The sequence below is a fragment of the Cyprinodon tularosa genome, unplaced genomic scaffold, assembly GCF_016077235.1.
Source record: "Cyprinodon tularosa strain WSP-4 unplaced genomic scaffold, ASM1607723v1 ctg270, whole genome shotgun sequence".
NCBI classification, from domain to species: Eukaryota; Metazoa; Chordata; class Actinopteri; order Cyprinodontiformes; family Cyprinodontidae; genus Cyprinodon; species Cyprinodon tularosa.
In genome coordinates, this window is record NW_024038975.1 from 2,191,281 (window position 1) to 2,211,833 (window position 20,553).

The 20,553-nt window shown below is 37.6% G+C and overlaps 2 protein-coding genes across 2 annotated transcripts; both read right to left on the minus strand.

Annotated features, from left to right (window-relative positions):
* Positions 1 to 4,507: 4,507 nt before the first annotated feature.
* Positions 4,508 to 8,614, minus strand: tnfsf13b (TNF superfamily member 13b). The gene is made up of 6 exons (XM_038289629.1): positions 8,174 to 8,614; positions 7,973 to 8,087; positions 5,965 to 6,021; positions 5,673 to 5,797; positions 5,248 to 5,398; positions 4,508 to 5,113 (listed from the first exon to the last, which is right to left on the minus strand). Exons 1-6 carry the CDS (start codon positions 8,393 to 8,395, stop codon positions 5,001 to 5,003), a joined length of 783 nt encoding a protein of 260 aa, XP_038145557.1. The 5' UTR covers positions 8,396 to 8,614; the 3' UTR covers positions 4,508 to 5,000.
* Positions 8,615 to 14,172: 5,558 nt separating this feature from the next.
* Positions 14,173 to 19,573, minus strand: abhd13 (abhydrolase domain containing 13). Its single transcript, XM_038289703.1, has 2 exons — positions 19,387 to 19,573; positions 14,173 to 18,348 (listed from the first exon to the last, which is right to left on the minus strand). Exon 2 carries the CDS (start codon positions 18,323 to 18,325, stop codon positions 17,270 to 17,272), a length of 1,056 nt encoding a protein of 351 aa, XP_038145631.1. The 5' UTR covers positions 18,326 to 18,348; positions 19,387 to 19,573; the 3' UTR covers positions 14,173 to 17,269.
* Positions 19,574 to 20,553: the final 980 nt, after the last annotated feature.

Here is a 20,553-nt window from a genome sequence, read left to right on the forward strand (position 1 = left end):
AAGAAAATGTAATTCCAAAGTATGCAATGCAGCCATAAAGCAGAGGAGAGAACTATAGTGAGGAGGTTTAGTGCAGAAACTTCTATTCATTTGATGTTATCCTCCTTTGATCTGAAGTTTAAAAGGTTCAAGCCGTTGAGAACATTGTCAGCTAAAGATCGAACATGAAAAAGGATCATTTTCTTTTTGTGATTTCCTTATTCAGATTGTGCCCCTGCTGGTATATTTTCTACAGAGATTCACAGCCACATCTTTTATTTATCACTTTATTTTTAAGCTGATCTAAAAGTTCAGAGGCAAAAGAAAATGCTGATCAAATGGTAACACTGATATAAGAAACAAACTCAAGCTGTGTTTTCAGACTAAAAACTAATTTGTTATTTCAGACTGAATCATTAACGAACCCACAACAACATAGCAAACAGAAAACATGATGTTGAGAATTTACAGTTAAGTGTGGCAAAATCCAGTTTATAGATAAACCAAATCCTCCTTTAAACTGGAAATCCAGGCAGCTATGCTGCCAGTTCAGCAGCAGGGCTGTGGATCACACTGATTACTCTGGGCTGACTGTAGAAGATCAAACTAATCCCAAAATACTAGATAAGTATGTACATGGATTGGACATGTTTAATATTAAAGCATCCTGAGATATGTATATACATTAGATTTTTTTTTATTTGAATTGATTTAAAGGTGAATGTGAACATTTGAGTGTGTTTCTGTGCATATGACTGAAGCATGAGAAGGTTTATGTTGGTTTCTTGCAGAAGCATAGCGTGCTGGATGTTACAAGCAGGATTCAGGATCACCTTTAGCCCTCATCATCAGTCAGACCTGTCCTGAAGCTACCAAAGTGTGAGAAAGGAGGATGGAAGACAATGGTGCACAGATGGGGTGCAGGCTATAGATAAACGTGTTAAGAATGAAGAAACATATTAATTCTTCTGCAACTTATTTGCAGCAATAAATGCTTTCTGGTTTACATAGGTGTTTGGTGCTTCTCTTCTTCAACACAACTAAGACAAAAAACTGGGTCATTAATAAGGACATAAAAACGTTTGATTCAGGTGTGGAAGCACAGACACATCTAAAGGTGTAAACCTAGGGGACTGGAATTGAAGACCTCTGGTATAATAGGTCTTTTAGGTCTTTATCTGTTTGTGGGGAGTTTGTATTCTTGTTTGACCTTGATCCACTAATTTAACTGAATTGAATTGAATTAAATTATACATGCACCCCAAGCACATTTACATATTCATTAAAACTCTCAACAGAAATTTTGAAGTGACTCAGGTTTTTTTTTCTGTTTGACTTAACTTTGGGCTCTCTGTGCTCTCAGGGTGTAATTATCTTTGCCAAGATCCTTCTTAAAACACAACAGTTTTCCTCTGGATTCCTTTTCCATTGTCTTCTACTGCAGCATCTTAATAACTGCCTCAATCCTTGCTTTCCAGTTCTTTACTCTCAGGGACTCAAGGAGATCTTCTCATTCAATCAGTGGAACTCACAAGTAACCCAAGAACGACTCAAAAATACAGTATCCAGGACTAACCAAAAGGACCTTGCTGCTCATTTAATACTCATAAATCTCAAAATCATAAGATCCACCCCATTACAGACATTCCTCAATCCTGTTTAATTAAAATCCTGGCTTCTATTAGCAATACATCATGCTATCCAGACATAACCTGATTTCTATAAAGTCTAACAATCACAACTGATAATTTCATCATTGTAAATAAACTTTTTCTCATTTATTTTTATGCTCTGTCAAATTCTGGAATCCTCATCTATGTCAGAAACTTCTAGAAAACTGTTAAAATGTTTATGCAGCTTACTTTTTACAGTTTAAGGGAGGATTTGGTTTATCTTTAAACTGGATTTTACCACACTTAAGTGCAAATTCTAAACCTCATGTTTTCTGTTTGCTGTGTTGTTAAAAGTTCTTTAATGATTCAGTCTGAACTAACAAATTAGTTTTCAGTCTGAAAACGTAGCTTGAGTGTGTTCCTTATGTCAGTATTACCATTTTTTGTTTAACAACCATGTGCAGATTGTGTTTGTATGGTTTAAGTAATTGCTTGTTTCTCCGTCCTACAGTGTCTGGGGCTCTCTGGGCGGTGCCCGCTGCATCTTGTTGGCAGCCCACCAGCTGGATCCTACATTTTTCTCTGGGCATGGACTGAACTGTTAAACCAGGTTAGTGACCCACGCCTTCATAACTATCCTCTGTCAGAATATCGTGGTCACTAAACTGTGTTTCCCTCCTGCAAAGGTTCCTGACCTAGAGGCTATTACTGCAGATCCGATTTATAATAAACGCTGTTGAGTAATCCCACTGTCTTCCCTTGAATACTGGGCCCTCTGTTCTGAGTCATGACAAAGAGAGTTGTCCTTTCAAATTGCAACACCTAGTAGCTTTTAAGGATCAACCATGTTATCCAATCAATTTCCCTAATCAATAAATACATGTGATGTACAAGAGCAACCCACGCAGATGTCTGTTTGAAACTAAGAACTGCTGGAATTGCAGCAGTACAGTCTTGTATCCTATACATTGCATGGCTTACAGAATTAGAACACATTTAAAAAAAATGTCAAAATTCTTCAATGGATGTTTGGAACCTCAACTTTTCTTTATATTTGAAGGATATTCCTATAGCGTGTGAGCTACACACAGTGCCAACATTTGTCCACACAGTTGGTCTCATTTCCTGATTCTCCAGTCAGACGCTGGCTTCTCTTTTGTAAGCCTAACCCACAATGATATCAGCTTCCGCAAACACACAAGGCGTAACCATGGCATCGCACAAAGACATTTCTAGCCCAAAGAGAGGAAGGGGAGCATCATGCTTGACACATTTATGGGGGACGATCTGGGTTCCGCACCCCTCTTTTCCCGTACCCTCCTCCTTTTACTCTTTTTCAATTGCTGTTTGTTCAGCCGCCTGCTGTGGAAAACAGCACGGTCGGTCCATCAAAGAGCTCCTCTGATTTCCCAGGGCCAGGCCTGACTTCCATTATGCATTTTAGCTTCATTATGTCCATCTACTCTTCCATTAAAATTTACCGTTATCCATTAAGTACTTTTGTACACCATTGGACAGACTCATATTTTAGTCTGCCTGCTTTAGTAGCTATCTGGTCTAGTCAAGTGGAGCCATGACAATAAAGGTAAAAGATCAAGTGTAGCAGAGATTACCAATAGGACTTTCTTATGCCTAATGGACAGAATTAGTGTGTGAGAAAGGGGAAGAATATGGTAACTTCTTGGATGGATCTTTATTTTCCAAATAATTTTGCCAGGTAAAGAACATTTAAATACAAATGAAAAATAATATCTACCCAAAATAAAAGTAAAATTTTCTGCAGTTCTTGTGAATTTATTATTTTTTTTTTTTAAGTGATTAAGATTCTGTAATATTTGAAGTATTGTAGTACAAGATGGCATTGTTGTGTGTGGCTGGCCATCTGCCTCTGACAATTTTGTTCATGATTGCCCTGTTACTGACTATTCTTATGTACAATGTCAACTCAATGCTGATGTTTGAATGACAAACACTTTTGGATTTTCATTTTGCTGTGGATAGCTCACTCTATTAATCTTGTTAGAAAATTTTAATGAAGAGAAAAGTTAGATCGATTTCCTTTTGGCTTTAGTGGTAATAAGACTGAAGTTATATTATCCCACATCAGTGCACCTTCTGTTTCCCACCATGTATTCTTTGAATCTTAGACCTTATATTTAAAATACACTGCCACCAATCTCAAGGTGAAATTAGAGTTCAACCTGTGTAGTAAATTCTAGCTTTCTTCAATTGGAAAAAATAAAACCATTTTTTGGGGTCAGAAAAGCTGCCATCTTCTGCCTTGTCCGAATATTGTCCGAAGTACTTCTGTCTGCCTTTTAACTTTATCACAGAAATAAATCACTTGCTGGAATGCTTTCACCCGCAATCTCAGTGTGCTACAGAATGAATATTGATCTTGTACCTTTTATTTTTTTGATACTTCAATGCTTTTGCTCCATCACATCTCTTGGACTTGCTTCACAAATACTTTCCTTTACAGACTGTAAGGTAAACAGATCAGCAGCTCTTGGTCACTCCAAAGATGAAGCTTGATCTCAGATGGGATTTGTTTTTTTATGAAGATACCTCTAACACCTTAAAATTTTAGGCGGCTTACACTGAATGGAGCTCCTTTTAGACATTGTGCAATAATGTTGATTTTGAATCTTTGTTATAAACTTGAGATTTTTGACAGGAGGATCATTTCTTTTAGAATTTTCAGGCTTGACAAAGTAATTAATAGGCGTCTTTGAAACTGCTGACACCACCTGCCTGCAGTTTCTCTTGAAGCTAAAAATATTCTCATATGCTTGATTTCCACTGTTCCCGCTTCACCTTATCTTGATGTCCCTGTCTTGTTCTTTCACACAAACATCTTTACTTCCTGTGGACAAAAAAAAAAAAAAAAATGGAATAGCAATCTTATCCTACACTGACATTCGACACATTTTTTTTATTTTATTTTAACTTTTGTTTTCATAAGCTACAGATCTGTATAAATGAGGCCATCACAATGATAATCTGCTTTTAAGAAAATACAAAGACAGCTATTTGGTGCTATAGTAATCTTGCCCAAAATGACTTATATGATTTTTGTTTTTACTGCCTGCAAAATGAGTTGGAAAAAAAAGGCTTACAAGTTCTGACTGCTAAGTGTGCGATTATATGAAGAAAATAATTCTGCATGCTTTGAATTTAAATGAGATAAATTGAACATCATTAAAGCCTCAGTATTGTCTGTTTCACATTAGATCCTACTGTATAACATACTGTATGAAAGATGCAATATAGCATTCAGCCATAAAGTTGGTGCCTCTTGCTGGATTTTTTTTGTTCAACAGAAAGTGCCCAATAACTGCATTTCTCCCTCCAAATACATGTCATGTGGAGCATTGTTCTTTATGCTGCAGTCTCAGATCATACACTTTAAGCGAGCTTGAAAGCACCCAAGAAGGTAGAGTCTCCTTCCATGGAAATGTTGGCCATAGACCGAGGAATCAGAAGTTCCAAGTAGTCTCCCTTCTCCAGCTTTACAATTCCTGTAGGATTAACATGTGTACTTTAGACAGGCTCTATATAGAAAATCACACCTATAGTCTAACTTAAGCTAAAAAAAAACACTTCTTGGTCTATGAGTTGCTACAAGTGGACATAAAATATGACTGAAGCTCACCTCCCGTATAGCAGGTGTTGAAAGCATAATCAGGGTTCATGCTTTGGATGCAGCGGAACAAATGCACATCCTGATCCTCATTTCCCACTACATACCTCTTCCGCCGGATCACCACATGGCCCATTGTAAATGTGCTGTCCATGTAGTAGACCTGCAAAAAAACAGAATCAATAAGTTTTGTTTATTACAAAAAACCTGAAACAGATAGGAAAGATTTACCTATGTAGTTTATTTTGATAAATGAAATTTACATTACATCCTCTTGTTTGACCCTTCCTCAGGGTCACTAAATACAATATATGCTCTGACTGAGCACCTTCTTTTAGCAAGAATCTTGCACAAAGGAAAAGAAAGCAACATTTTTGCAGAAAGAGTAGTAGCAGCTCCTAGTGGTTAAACGAGGGATTTACAGTAATGGAATCTACCTGACTGTAGACAAAGTAAAAGCCAGCCTCCTTCACTGCAATACGGTCATCTTCTGCCTCCAGGGCTGAGCCTGTCCTCAGCCCAGCTTGCCACGGGATACCGGTGTACAGACCTGAAGGCAGGTCTGGTCCAAGATAGGGCCTCCCATTAGAAAACATGCACAAAGCACCAATAGCTAACAGACACATTTTTTACTGCAAATTTTAACCTGGAAATTTGTAGCGCATTTCTAGTAATGTCAATGAACAAAACACGGTTGCCTAAATAAAATTAAAGTAATAGACTCTGTACCCTTTCTGAATGGTTGTCTGCTGTTGTTTGCCAGAAGCTGCAGGCAGGACCGAGAACCTAGTATAAACCAGAAAGAAATTATGTCAGCACTAAAACAAATATACAAAATAAATTAAAGGGTGGTTTAAAATAGAGTTATGAGGTATTCCAAATCAACGTTAAATCCCGATCATCTCTCTTTTTATTAGTAATAGAATAAAATCTAGCCATCAATACACAAAACAGTGGTTGTTTACCTTGTTGCACTTTATTTTATTTTTCCTTCAGAAAACTCAGATTACGGGATGATGTAACCAAGGATTCACTTATTGACAAGGTACTGCCTGGACAAGCAGCCATTTTTATTTGAACAATATTTAGTTATTCCAGAAATAGCTAAGATCAGTTAAGCTTTTCCACAACAAACTCTCATTCATGTTTTTATTTCCTCATTTTCTGCTCATGTACACAATTGTGTTATACAATGAAACAGTCATTCCAAGACAGGTTGGACAAAATGAATGCATTAGGCAAGAAATGGACTAAAATGTTTTTTTGCATGGTAAGAGTTATTCTTAATTAAACAAAAGGGCAAATCCAAACTCTTTAAAAACAGCCCGACACCCCTTCTACACCAAACAGGACATTTCACACATCACATACTGTATAGTGAAGTTATTGCTGCCCTGGCAGCTGCCAAATCCAGACTCATCAATTCAATTGTCAGGCAAAGTGCTACTTATAAAGACCACCTCTCTCCTATTCTAGAGTCCAGTGATAGCAGCTTCACACTACTGTATCTAAGGCTTTTAGTCGCAGTAAAAGATATAAAGATTGGAGTCAGCTGCTCAACTATGCAAACCCTTCCCATGAACATCTCCAAATGGTTTTCATGAGATAATTTAAAGCTGCATAAAATTTGGGCTTGGTGACTAATGTTTTCTGTGTGACATAACATCCATGATTTTATCAGGCTTAAAACCAACGCTACTACTATAATACTAATAGAAGCAAGAGGAGACTCTAGATTTACTTTTTTATTTATGTCTTGTCCATGCAGCCAATTAAATGGATTGAAACTCTTCATTTTAATAAATTGGATGAACAAAAATTTTGGTAACATCATGTACACCAAAGCTAAATATCAATTTATTGTATTTAATGTTCTTTGCAAACTGTGAGCAGTTAACCCAACAAACATCTGGAATTAAAAAAAATTTCTTATATTATATATGTATATATATATATATATATATATATATATATATATATATATATATATATATATATATATATATATATATATATATATATATATATATAAAAATCTTTTTTACCCTGAAGTAGTTTTTCTCTTCTGTCAAAAGAGGACTGGTGTGTGTACAGTTTTAATACTTCTCATTTCATTTAGGACACTAATACAAAATACAAATATTGTCACCTATGGAATAGTTGTTCATTCAGCCTCTCAAACTGATGTAGTAGTAATAATATTAGTCAAATACAACTAAATATAAATATACATGTAATATACTGGTAAATGACTCCTGATTTTGCTACAGTTAACTTTTCTTCTACCCCCATAAATGTATGCATATATAAATCAAAAACATTTTTATTTCAATAATCTTATATTGAATTTTGATTTCAAACATCTTTTAAAAATTAGAATCAATAAAATTGAGCAAAAAACTTTTTTTTTTTAAGATATTGATAAAAATAAATGTATGACTTGATTCCTTTATAGCAGATTTAGCAAAAGACTGTTTTATATATTCTGAGATATTTTACTAGTTAATTAAAACAAATGTGGAGCAACCGCTAAGAATCTTGCTGATCTAAAATCAGCAAGATTCTAGATCCCCTTTAACTCCCATGAAACAAATATTTTAAAGTATAAATACTCTGAAACAACCTTTTAAAGGTATAGAATACACTGATAACGGTGTTAAATTTTCCATAAAAAAATTAGGCACATGAGCTAATAGGTAGACTATTATCGATTCTGAAAGGATTTCACGTCACATACCTAACATCCCTGATTCAGCAATGTTTCTTTTTCTTCTTATTTGACTAACAACATGTTGAGACTCTGGTAGATCTCGTAGCTCTTGGTTATTTTCTCTTGCATGGATGTTTTCACTCTGCAGACACACAATATCATCCTTAAAAACACATTAAAATTACATCTACCGTAGGGTAGCTGTAACCTCTAATGACTTTTACTTACCTGACCTCTGGGGCTGACCTTTTGCCACTCTTCTCTCGTCCGGCTGATGTCTGTCTTGAGAATCTCTACTTCATCTCCCAGAGTCTTTAACTGGTAAAGGGAGAGAGCCGAGAGAGTAGAGGAGGTGACGGCAGCTAGGGTCAGCAGGAAAACTGGCCAAGATAGCCTCCCTTCACTCGCACAGTGTCCAGCTCCTGGCTTCATATTTGCTGAAACTGCCATCACGGGGACACATTAAACCCCTAGCCAGCTTACACTAGCAGCATGACCAATATTAATCTTGAACTTTTTCTCTTTTCACAGAGTGGGAAAACGAACAGTGGAGGTTTTCCTTTCAGTCAAGTTCTCTCAGGAGCGTTAAGCTATACTGAAACTTGATTCCTTTTGTCCCGACTTCCTTAACTCTTGTTTCTTTCAGTGGCTGACTCTTGTTTGGTCTGAGAGACTACGCAGTATAAATAAATTAAGAAAAAAAAGAAGGCAAAACAGCTTCCCCTCTGTTGTTCCGCTGAAGAAACCACACCAACAGCTTCCTGCCTGACCAGCAGCATGCAAAACTTTTTCTTTTCTTCATAACAGACAAAATACTTTTCCTTCCCAACAAAAACAACAGATGTTAATGTATAGGAAGGTTGTTTGATATGACAAAGGGAATTATAGTCAATAAACACCTTAGATAACATTATTAACAACGAAAATTGTCACAGTCTGAAATGAGGAAGTGCAAAAGTTGCTTAATCTTCTCAGAGCAACCTAACATGTCAAAACAAACTTTGATTCTGAGAATAAAAATGTGAAGTGATATTTTTTAAAGATTCTAAGACAAAAGTCAAAAAGAAATGGTTAAACAGTTTTAAAATATTTAGTTTAGAGAATATAATTATTACAGTCTTATTCTTTCAATGCAACAATTGAATTGTTTTCACTTCAGCGTGCTCCATAACATGTATACTCATTCATTGCTAAATTTTTGTAAATTTCTGCTTTTGTAGTTTTTTTTTTTTTTTAATGAAATGTTTTCTCAGGTGACCCCATTTTTTTAATACATATCATATATATATATATATATATATATATATATATATATATATATATATATATATATATATATATATATATATATATATATATATATATATAATATGTCCAAGACCTGCACTTTTTTGAACGAGTCAGGGCTGCTGAGATGACCTGAGAAAAATCTTTGCATGTTTGATATCATGTAAAAGCAGCAATATTCCTTAATTTTTTACAGTTTCCCCTCAGCCTCTCCAACCATGCATAACTTTGATTCTGTTTTATAATTTTGTTCCACTCATAAGCAGAATCATACAAAAAATATGCAGTATTTGTGGTAGTAATGTAGAAAATGTGGGACAAAAACAAGAGGTATTAATAGCTCACATAGAGCAGACATACCATGACCAAAAAAGGCCTATAAAAGGCCTTATGAACTTGAGACTGTATCACGAGGAAGTAATTTACCAATGCAACAAAAAAATACTCCAAAGTTCCCCAGGCATGAGATCATCTCCAAAGGACAGAAATGAAAGCAGCCGTCTTTTCGGTGGTTAGTTGAATTTAGGTTTTCTTTTTCATCTGGGAAAAAACAACATTTAGATATTTTCAGCTGAATGTGCAAAACTGAATGCCAACTGAGGTCACACAGATTTAGTGGTTTACATCAGTGTGAGGTTATCAGTGAATAGAGAGGGATGATTTTTCAGTAGCACAATATAGATGAAAAAGGACAGAAAATTTAGATATTATTTTACACAACTTTTCCAGAAGTGTACTATCCAGTGTCTGGATTCCTGTTTACAACAATTATGACAAAGATCTGTTCCGCAAACATTTTATAAAGCGCAAATGAAAAGAATTGTAAATAAACCAGCATACAGGTCCTACTAAAAATATTAGCATATTGTTATAAAGTTAATTATTTTCCATAATGTAATGATAAAACTTGAACATTCATATATTTTAAAGTCATTGCACACGAACGGAAATATTTCAGGTCTTTAATTGTCTTAATACGGATGATTTTGGCCTACAGCTCATGAAAACCCAAAATTCCTATCTCACAAAATTAGCATATTTCATCCGACCAATAAAAGAAAAGTGTTCTTAATACAAAAAAGTCAACCTTCTAATAATTATGTACAGTTATGCACTCAATACTTGGTTGCGAATCCTTTTGCAGAAGTGACTGCTACAATGCGGCATGGCATGGAGGCAATCGGCCTGTGGCACTGCTGAAGTGTTATGGAGGCCCAGGACGCTTCGATAGCGGTAGAGTGTTGGGTCTTGCGTCTCTCAACTTTCTCTTCACAATATCCCACAGATTCTCTATGGGGTTCAGGTCAGGAGAGTTGGCAGGCCAATTGAGCACAGTGATACCATGATCAGTAAACCATTTACCAGTGGTTTTGGCAGTGTGAGCAGGTGCCAGGTGGTGCTGAAAAATGAAATCTTCATCTCAATAAAGCTTTTCAGCAGATGGAAGCATGAAGTGCTCCAAAATCTCCTGATAGCTAGATGCATTGACCCTGCCCTTGATAAAACACAGTGGACCAACACCAAGAGCTGACATGGCTCCCCAGATCATCACTGACTGTGGGTACTTGACATTGGACTTCAGGCATTTTGGCATTTCCTTCTCCCCAGTCTTCCTCCAGACTCTGGCACCATGGTTTCCAAAAGACATGCAAAATTAGCTTTCATCCGAAAAAAGTACTTTGAACTACTGAGCAACAGTCCGGTGCTGCTTCTTCTTAGCCCAGGTCAGGCGCCTCTGCCACGGTTTCTGGTTCAAATATCAAGTTATCGAGTTTCTGACTATTAACTGCAGACTGTTTTATCTGCCCAGAGAGTTCAGTGTGGTTAGCATTGCTGCTGTTTACGTGCCCCCCCCCCAGCGCTGATACAAAAGAAACCATGAAGACTCTATACCAGGCTATCTCTGAGCTCCAATCTGCACACACAGAGGGTGTTTTCATCATTGCTGGGGATTTTAACCAGGCTAAGTTGAAGACTGTTCTCCCTCCTTTTTACCAACATGTGGACTTTACAACTCAGGGTGAAAATATTTTGGACCTAGTTTACTCTAACATCAAGGCTGCCTTCAGAGCAGCCTCCCACCCTCACCTCGGGTCATCAGATCATCTCTTGGTTATGCTTAGCCCTGCATATAAACCCCGGCTGATCAGGGCTAAACCGACAGTTAAAGATCCTAGTGGGGTCTGAGGGTGCAATGGAGACACTTCAAGACTGTTTTGAATGCTCTGACTGGAACATTTTCAAGGCTGCAGCAAGATATGACAACTTGGTAAATATTGATGAGTATGCCATGACTGTGTCAGCCTACATCAATAAATGCATTGAGGACATCAGCATCAAGAAGAACATCACCACCCGGGCTAACCAACCACCCTGGATAAATGGAGAAGTTCATAAATCGCTAAAAGCAAGGAACACAGCTTTCAAGTCTAGTGATAAAGAAGCATTGAGAACAGCGCGTGCCAACTTAAACCGTGCCATCAGATCAGCAAAGCAGAACCATAGCCACGAGATCCATGGCTGTGATTGCTACATCCCCCTGGTGCGCCAACAACACCAGGAGGATGTGGCAAGGCATTCGAGTGATCAAAGACTACAATACACCCTCCTCTGGTAGATGCAGCAAACACTGACTTCCTAAATGAACTGAACAACTTCTTTGGAAGGTTTGAGGCACTAAACAGCACTCCAGCAGTGAAAGCTGCTCCACACCAGGGGGAGGAGGCACTAAACATGGACGTAGCTGAAGTGAGGAAAAACCCTGAGGAGATTCAATCCAAGGAAGGCCCCAGAGCCTGATAGCATACCTGGTGTATAATGAGTGTGCAGATCAGCTTGCTGGTGTCCTCACAGACATCTTTGACACCTCGCTGGACCAATCCAAAGTGCCAGCATGCTTCAAGTGCTTCACCTCACTAAATGATTACCGGCCTGTCGCACTGACTCCAATCATGATGATGCGCTTCTAAAGGCTGGTGAAAGAACACATCGTCTCCAGTCTGCTGCCAGCATTCGACCCGTTCCAGTTTGCCTACCGATGGAACCGCTCCACTGAGGACGCCATCTCTGCTGCTCTCCACCTGAGCCTGACCTGGACTACAGAGAGGAGGTGGAGCAGCTGGTAGGCTGGTGCAAAGATAACAGCCTGATCCTGAACGTGGAGAAGAATAAGATCATCTTGGACTTCAGGAAGAACCGTCCTAACCACGCTCCACTGCTCATCAACAGCTCAGCTGTAGAGGTGGTAAACAGCACCAATGTAAACATCTCACTGGTCAAAAGTGCACAGAAGCGCATGTACTTCTTGCGGAGGATGAGGAGAGCCCACCTGCCCCCTACCATCCTCACCACCTTCTACAGAAGCACCATAGAGAGCGTTCTGACCAGCTGTCTCACTGTGTGGTGTGGAGGCTGCAGCGCCTCAGACTGGAAGAAAGTGAGAAGAGTAGTAAGAACAGCAGAGAAGATCATCTGGGCTTCCCTTCCCTCCATTAAAGACATTTCATCCCAGCGCTGCTTGTCTCGAGCCCGTAACATCATAAATGACCCCTCACACCCCCACCATGGACCGTTCTCCCTGCTGCCCTCTGGGAAGAGGCTTTGAAGCATCCGCTGCAGGTCCAGCAGATTCTATAACAGTTTCTTCCCCACTTCCATTAGACTGCTGAAGGTTGTGTAAAATGGGTTATTTTATTTATAAAAAAAAGGAAATGACTGTTAGAACTGTAAAGATATAGTCATATGTTTTTATTACTATTTTTTTATGTATTTATTACTGTTTTCAAGGCTGCACTTTTACAAAATGAAATTGTCTAGAGCTGTTTTAAACGAAATTTCTTTTAGTCTACACTCGTGTATACAAAATAAATCTAAGTCTAAAAGTGGCTTGACCTGGGGAATCGGCACCTGTAGCCCATTTCAAAGGTCTCGAATCGGCACGTCTCCACAATCTTCCTCAGGTCACCTCCTCTTGTTGTATAGTGTTTTCTGCTACACTTTTTCCTTCCCACAGACATGCTTTGATACAGCATTCTGGGAACAGCCTATTGGTTCAGAAATATCTTTCTGTGTCATACCCTCTTGCTTGAGGGTGTCAATGATGGCATTCTGGACAGCAGTCAGGTCAGCAGTCTTACCCATGATTGGGGTTTTGAGTGATGAACCAGGCTGGGAGTCTTAAAGGCATCAGGGATCTTTTGCAGGTGTTTAGAGTTAATTTGTTGATTCGAAGATTAGGTGCATAGCTCGTTTCGCAATGAATCTAAAACATATGAATGTTCAAGTTTTATCATTACTTTGTGGAAAAAAATAGACTTTATCACAATATGCTAATATTTTGAGAAGGACCTGTACTTCCATGTGGCATACAGTTCTCTACAAAGTCCAGTATATCATTAGAATCTAAATTTTATTTTCAAGTCCTGCATTAGATTAATGGATGATATGTAGCATCTTGCTGCAAACACTGATGGAACTTTAGTAAGCATGATTGTAGCATTGAGCTGTTATGAATTGTGCCAACCCCCCTTTCTCTAATAACCTTAAAACTGCAATGCATCCAGTTGCATTCAACACTTTTCTAACTAGTTAACAAATTCACGTGTATAGACAAGTTAACAAACCACCTCAGAAATTATAAGAGTCCAGACAAGTGTGTCAAAGGCCATAGGCCTATTCTAAAACAGAGAAAACCTTTACAAGGTACCCTGGTCAGTTTGAACATCTAACCAATTTTCAGTCTAAATGCATTTTCTGACCAACAATACAAACAACCAAAAAAATCATTATCACTGCACATGGACACACGGCGATGGTAACATCATGCTGAGGGAAAGAAAATGTGGTCAGTGCTGACAGGAAGATTGACAGCTCTAAATTCAGAACGATTCTTTATAACTAAATAGATATGTTTGCATAAGGAAATAAACTTCAATCAAAAGAAAATTTGACTATATCAATTTATTGCATGTCACAATACAGAAAATAGAAAGTGAAAATGTGTTCTTACAAAAGAAGTTAAAATAGAAAAAGACATGATTCTGAAACGGAGAGTCAGTCAAAGCGACTGCTTTGTTTCAATGGTATAAACAGCTCATTCAGATGTCTCATCAATGGTTCTTTAAAGTGAAGTTGTGGTTTAAAGACAAGGTGCATGTACACAAAGTATTTCAACACTGCAGTTTCATTCAAGACACTTGCCATGACTTAATGTAAACACATGCCAGCTTGAAAAATAACCCTTTTTTTCAACAGCAATCATTCTTATCTGTTCATTGCCTGGTGTGCACACCTGACATTTAGTTAAGAAAAAAATCACAATTTAATTTTTGTTAAAGGAATCCACATGTGGTTATGACATTAACTTAAAAAAAATGTATGATTTTATCATTTATACTTGAAAAAAATATATATTTAGATAGTAAATATGAGACAAAATTAGTGGGAAAGTAACAAGTGTATATTCACAAAACTTGACTTTGATTGCAAAAAAAAAAATGCTTCTTCTGAAAATTGTTTAGTGCAACCAGTGATAAGAAATCAAAAAAGCGTGGGGGATGATACTCAATCTGTAACAATATATTTTAGTCCAAGACCATTCCCTACATTCATTTTGGCCTGCAGATGATTTTTAAAGTTGTAATAACATCATCAGATTTAAGCTGGGTCTTTCAGCTGCGCCAATCAGATTTTTTTTAACCTTTCACCTAATATTAGCGAAAACTACTGAAAGTATTTTAATGGCTTTAAAACAATTGCAGTGCAATGTGCTGCATTCAGAAAGCAATAGCGAATAATTGCATTTTAAACCTCAGGTTTTAGCTCGATCCTGTGGAAGACATGCAAGGAAAGGTTAATTAGCTATTTAAAAGCCCTGCCTAAGAGAGAAAAGCCATTTTTGCACAACTGCATGGAGACAGGATGTTTTTTAATTAACAATTAAAATGTAAAGATTAGCTCATAAATAATAACATTCGACTAGAAATGCTCCAGACTTTATTTGCAGCGCTTTAGAGCACTCCCTTCCTCAAAAACATACTTTAATACGAGACACAAAGTGGCACATAGTGTATGTTTTAAAGAGGAAGAACAAGCACCGGCCAATTACTGGAAGTCCCCAGCTGAACTGGCCAGTGTGCTAAATGTGTAAGACAAAATAAAATTAACAAAAGTTTGAAAAAACGTACTTCTGACTTTTGTGTGAAAATATAACCCTGCAGATTACCAGCAAGCAGCTGGCAATAGAAAAGGATAACAGTTTTCTTGATACTTAACTGGGTGTTTTTTCTACTGCTCAATATTGTTGACTTGTTTCATTATATTACAACTATGAATTAAAATATCTGTTTATTTGGGCCCAAATTATTTTCAACCAATTTCTTTTGACATTCTTTCCAAGCCAAGAGGATTTCCACAAGAACCAACCACCAAAGCTTTGGCAGCAAATCAGTAACAACCAAATCTCAGTTGATCCTAACCCCCATCTGTTTTTATAGGTGCATCGCATCATGAATATTCTCAAATAAATAATTTCAGTAATTCAATTCAAAAAGTAAAACTCATATGTATAGATTAATCTGAAGAAGTCTGCTGACTTGACTATAGCCCAGCAGACCTTTGACTCTCCAGGAGGAGGACAGGCCGTAAAGGACCGTTTTGAGACAAGAGATGATGTACAAAATATATAATCACGGCCCCACGGGCCACCAGACGTTTCCACTACATGTGTAACAAGTGTTGCTTTAAGCAGCAAATACCAGAGGTATCCTACCTCTACTAAGGTGAAAAAGCACATGGGTCTAATTTTTTAGAGGAAAGAATAGTCCTTATTTTCCCGCTACGCTGACACTTCAGCTTTTCATTTGGAAATTGATGTTCCAGAGTTGTGGAGAAGTGAGATATTGATTTTTTTTTTTCCAAGTAGTGCAAGAAATCTGCAAACGTAGTCAAATGTAGCCGACAAATCCTTGTTATACTGAATGAGTAACAATGGTATCACTGGGATTGACTGCAAGTGAATCACCTAGAGATTTAATTCAATATTATTTAAAGGAAGAGGAGACACTAGGGCTAGCGGTGCAGATAAGCTAAAAGCTAATGTTTGCCAGCTGTAATTTATGCAAACGGAACCTCAACCAATTATTGTCTGCATATATGGACCATTTTCAATGATTTACTACATTAACAGGAATAAATAACGACTTTACTCACATATCTAATGAGTTTTACTTTTTGAACTGAATTTCAGAAATAAACAATTTTCCAGACGCATTCAAACCAATTCAGATCCAGCTGCATTTTGACAGAACATAACTCTTGAGAAAACAGAAGCTCATCAAGTAGTTGGAAACAGGCTCACCTTAAAATTCTGCCCACTTCTTCTTTGCAAGCTAAAGATAAATGTTCAGAAGCGTCTCTTTATTTTAATGTTGCAGGGCAAATTTAAAGTTGTAGACAAATTCATGAACATTTTTCAGAGGGATCCTTCTATTCCTCCATTTATTTCTCATGAGATGTAGGCCCACACAAAAAAAGATGAATTAATCTGAACTGAAAAGTGCAGCATAATAAATATATTTACAGCATACCTCTACATGGCACTCTAATTTACATAATTAGGACACAGATGTTTTTGTCTCTTGATCAGTTTTCACCCTCACACCACAGGGTTCTTAACGGTCAATGTTCTTTTAAAAAGGACATCAGCTGTTTTGTAGTCATTTCAGAAAAACCGAGATTAGCAAACTCTGTGGCTTTAGCACGTCATGTGACCTTAGCAGCTATGCTCCGGCTTCCTTCACAGACAAATCCATTAATATCTGAAACATAAGAAATCCCCACCCCATTAAGCTTTGGGATAGTGAAAATATTTTAGCATATCAAATTTACAGAAAAGTAGAAAGAGTGGAATAAAAGCAAAAACCCAAACAATAGCATTGTAAATGTACATTCATTCATTAAATTCATTAAAAAAAAACCCCGAAACAAATCAAAGATGTTTGATCAATCAGCTCTTTTCATCCATTCCTGACTGTTTCATTAGATAATGGTGACGCTGGCTGAGGGCTGAGCACTTTCCTCGTGGGCGTGGCTCTTCAGCAGGTCTTTTATGAACTGCTCCAAAGCAGCAAAGTAGCCCTGACACTGCCACGTGTCGTTGTGCGTCCCCTCTGGAAAAATGGCCAGCCGTTTAGTCCGTGCAGGAGATAACTCGTACAATTGTTTCATCATAACCGGTGGGATGAGCTGGTCTGACAGACCTGACACAAACAGCGAAGGCATGCGGCAAAGCGCCACCTGTCTGTAGGACAGGAACTGATTCTTATAGCACCATAAGGGCAGCAGACGCATTGGCAAGAAGGAGAAGAGAGTTGAAGCCATGTGAGGAATGCTAAGGAAGGTGTTTTCAACGATGATGGCTGCTACGCGGTGAGGATTCACTGATGCCAGACGCAAAGCCACAGCGCCTCCAAGTGAGCGACCAAAGAGTACCACTTTTGTTTTGTCCAGGTCTGGGCGGGTCATGATATAGTCTAATGTTGCTTCAGCATCCAGGTACAGTCCATCTTCACATGGCTCTCCCTCACTTTTTCCATAGCCACGATAATCCATAAGCACCACATTTGCTTTCAGATTGACAAGCATTAGAAGTGCGTTTGGCACCCTGTGTCCAATATTACCTGCGTTACCGTGGAAGTAAAGGATTGTAGGAGGAGCAGAGGAAGTGGGGCTGCTCTGATTGTTAGAGGAAACGCCTGATGGTGAATCACCTCCTGTGTAACGAAGAAGGATGAGGTTGAGTTTCACCCCGTCTTTGGTGCGAATGTAAACGTTCTCATGAGGGATTCCAGTTGGCATCGGGACATACAGGCGAGAGGAGGAAGGCTGGTCAGGAAAGTAGAGAAGAACATCCTGAAATTTGTAGAGGATGCCTGCTACAGATGCGAGGATGAGAGCTAAGAGGAAAAAACCTCCATATAGGTGGAAGGTGAGGATGAGAGCCAAAAGGGACACTCGGCACGCACCCCAGGACCAAGACACTAGAGTCAGGGTGCAACGCTCCATTGCACCCCACAGCCTCCAAGGCTTCTCCATAGCGGTACTACAAAATGCAAAATCTGCAAAATAAAGTACAAGAAAAAATGGGAAATTATTAACTACAACTATACAGGAAGAAAAAGAAACCATACATTTCTCTTTTAAACACATTGACTATAAAGTTATGCATTTGCATTGAGATGCATTTACTTATTATGTCTGTATAAGGTCATAAAATAAACAAATATGACTGCTGCTCATGTAAGGGGGGAGCTATTTAATCTAAATATGTTGAACAGAAAAAAAAACCCTTTTAAAAATCTTTGGAAATGTAACTCTGACTAATAGGTCGCCAAAACATATAGTCACAGAGATGGGACACTGTGAAAAAAGTCATAAGTATGCAGATTTGACTCGTGGCAGGAAATAAGGGATTACGCCATATTAAAACAAAAAATAAAGGGGGGAATATTTTATTGTGCCACACCATCAGAAACAGGCCGCTGCTATATTTAAAGGCTGACCAAAGGGCTAGGGTATTTCACGAATATTTCAGTATAAGCCGATCCCTTAAAATCACCCCCAACCTAAAATAAAATACTCAATGTAACAATAAATACGTATCATATGATACAGATTGAAGAATATTTCTTCATCAGTCAGGGGCAGAATATCATGGACAATTTCTAAAACAAAATCAACAAGCACTGAAACAGAAAGGTAGGGAAGGCACTTGGATAAAATAACTCCAGGTTACAGAGACATAATACAAGAAAGAAACATGTTTAGACTCCACCCAGAGTGAATAAACGGTAAAAGCTGCTGTCATAGATGTTATTACGAATGCCTAACGTCATTCGGTCACGGATGTCGATGCTTAACCGTATTTATATTCTTTTACAGTGAGCTGTCAAATCCGCAAAGATGGTGCTGCTAATAAATGTGGCCTTAATCCCCCAGAAATGTTGCCCTTTTTTCACACGAATTAGCTCAGTCCCCGGAATGCTAAGCACAATGCTATCTTTGGCTACAACAAGCTATTGCAACGGTAGGCTATAGCTACTGAAGTTAGCCACCTAGCTGTCATTATAGGGTGGACCAAGTAGACAGCTACTCACCCTTCTCTCATTTCTAATGTCTCATTTGAATGAATTGGTTGGAAAACAATGATATATAAAAGATGCAGCTACTGCCATTCAGCTTTGCATCAATTTACGAGTTTAAAATTATAACAGAAGAAAAGTGAATGACATCCACAACCGGTAGGGTGAGTTACAAAGGCTAGCATTACCGGCGCAACCTGTATCTTCCTCCGTAGTGGGAACTCAGTCAGAAGAATAGTTCCGAGGAATGTGTTCACTTTACATTACTACAGTCAAATGTAGCTTTGGCACACGTTTGCAACATCGTTTGCAGGCTAAAAAGTGTGGATTAGTAAAATGTCATACTTTGTGCATTTTTTAGAATAACACTTTAGCCTATGTGCATTCGTCTGTAATGCTCGACTTTTACCCACCAGGTGTCTCTCTTAGATAACGCATACATTTCTGATATCACACATATATGGCTAATATAATTATTTAATATAATATGATAATACTATGTTATTTTATAATCAGATAGATAGATAGATAGATAGATAGATAGATAGATAGATAGATAGATAGATAGATAGATAGATAGATAGATAGATAGATAGATAGATAGATAGATAGATAGATAGATAGATAGATAGATAGATAGATAGATAGATAGATAGATAGATAGATAGATAGATAGATAGATAGATAGATAGATAGATAGATAGATAGATAGATAGATAGATAGATAGATAGATAGATAGATAGATAGATAGATAGATAGATAGATAGATAGATAGATAGATAGATAGATAGATAGATTTTTATTTAAAGAAATCTTGTTTGGACAGTTTCATATATGAAACAACACTTGAACAGTTGCTATCATCCTCCACTTTCATTAGATTGATATTCTATTAAAAATATACATGGAAATATATATAATATATAAGGCAAAAACAGCCTTGGCTTTTTAATAAGACTTATCCCTGTATTTAGGTTGCTCATTGGATTTGATGTTATTCCTTATATCAATCATTGTGAACTTGCAGAAAGGTCCTGTATTACAACAGCTGTGGGCAGATCAACGCTGTCCTTTAGGGTCTATGCGGACTGCCTGGATTCCTTTACCTTTTAGAGGAAATCTAATTACTTAGTGCCTAACAAGATTTAAGAAATATTCCTCAGATATTTTGGTTTATACTG

Bases quoted from the DNA above. Each gene is read 5' to 3' on its own strand.
- tnfsf13b (XM_038289629.1), bottom strand. From the start codon at position 8,395: ATGGCAGTTTCAGCAAATATGAAGCCAGGAGCTGGACACTGTGCGAGT. The intron at 5,399-5,672 runs GTAGATTCCATT...GTTTTTTTGCAG, and splicing joins TTTACTTTGTCTACAGTCAG to GTCTACTACATGGACAGCAC. The intron at 5,114-5,247 runs GTGAGCTTCAGT...TTAATCCTACAG, and splicing joins CAACACCTGCTATACGGGAG to GAATTGTAAAGCTGGAGAAG.
- abhd13 (XM_038289703.1), bottom strand. From the start codon at position 18,325: ATGGAGAAGCCTTGGAGGCTGTGGGGTGCAATGGAGCGTTGCACCCTG.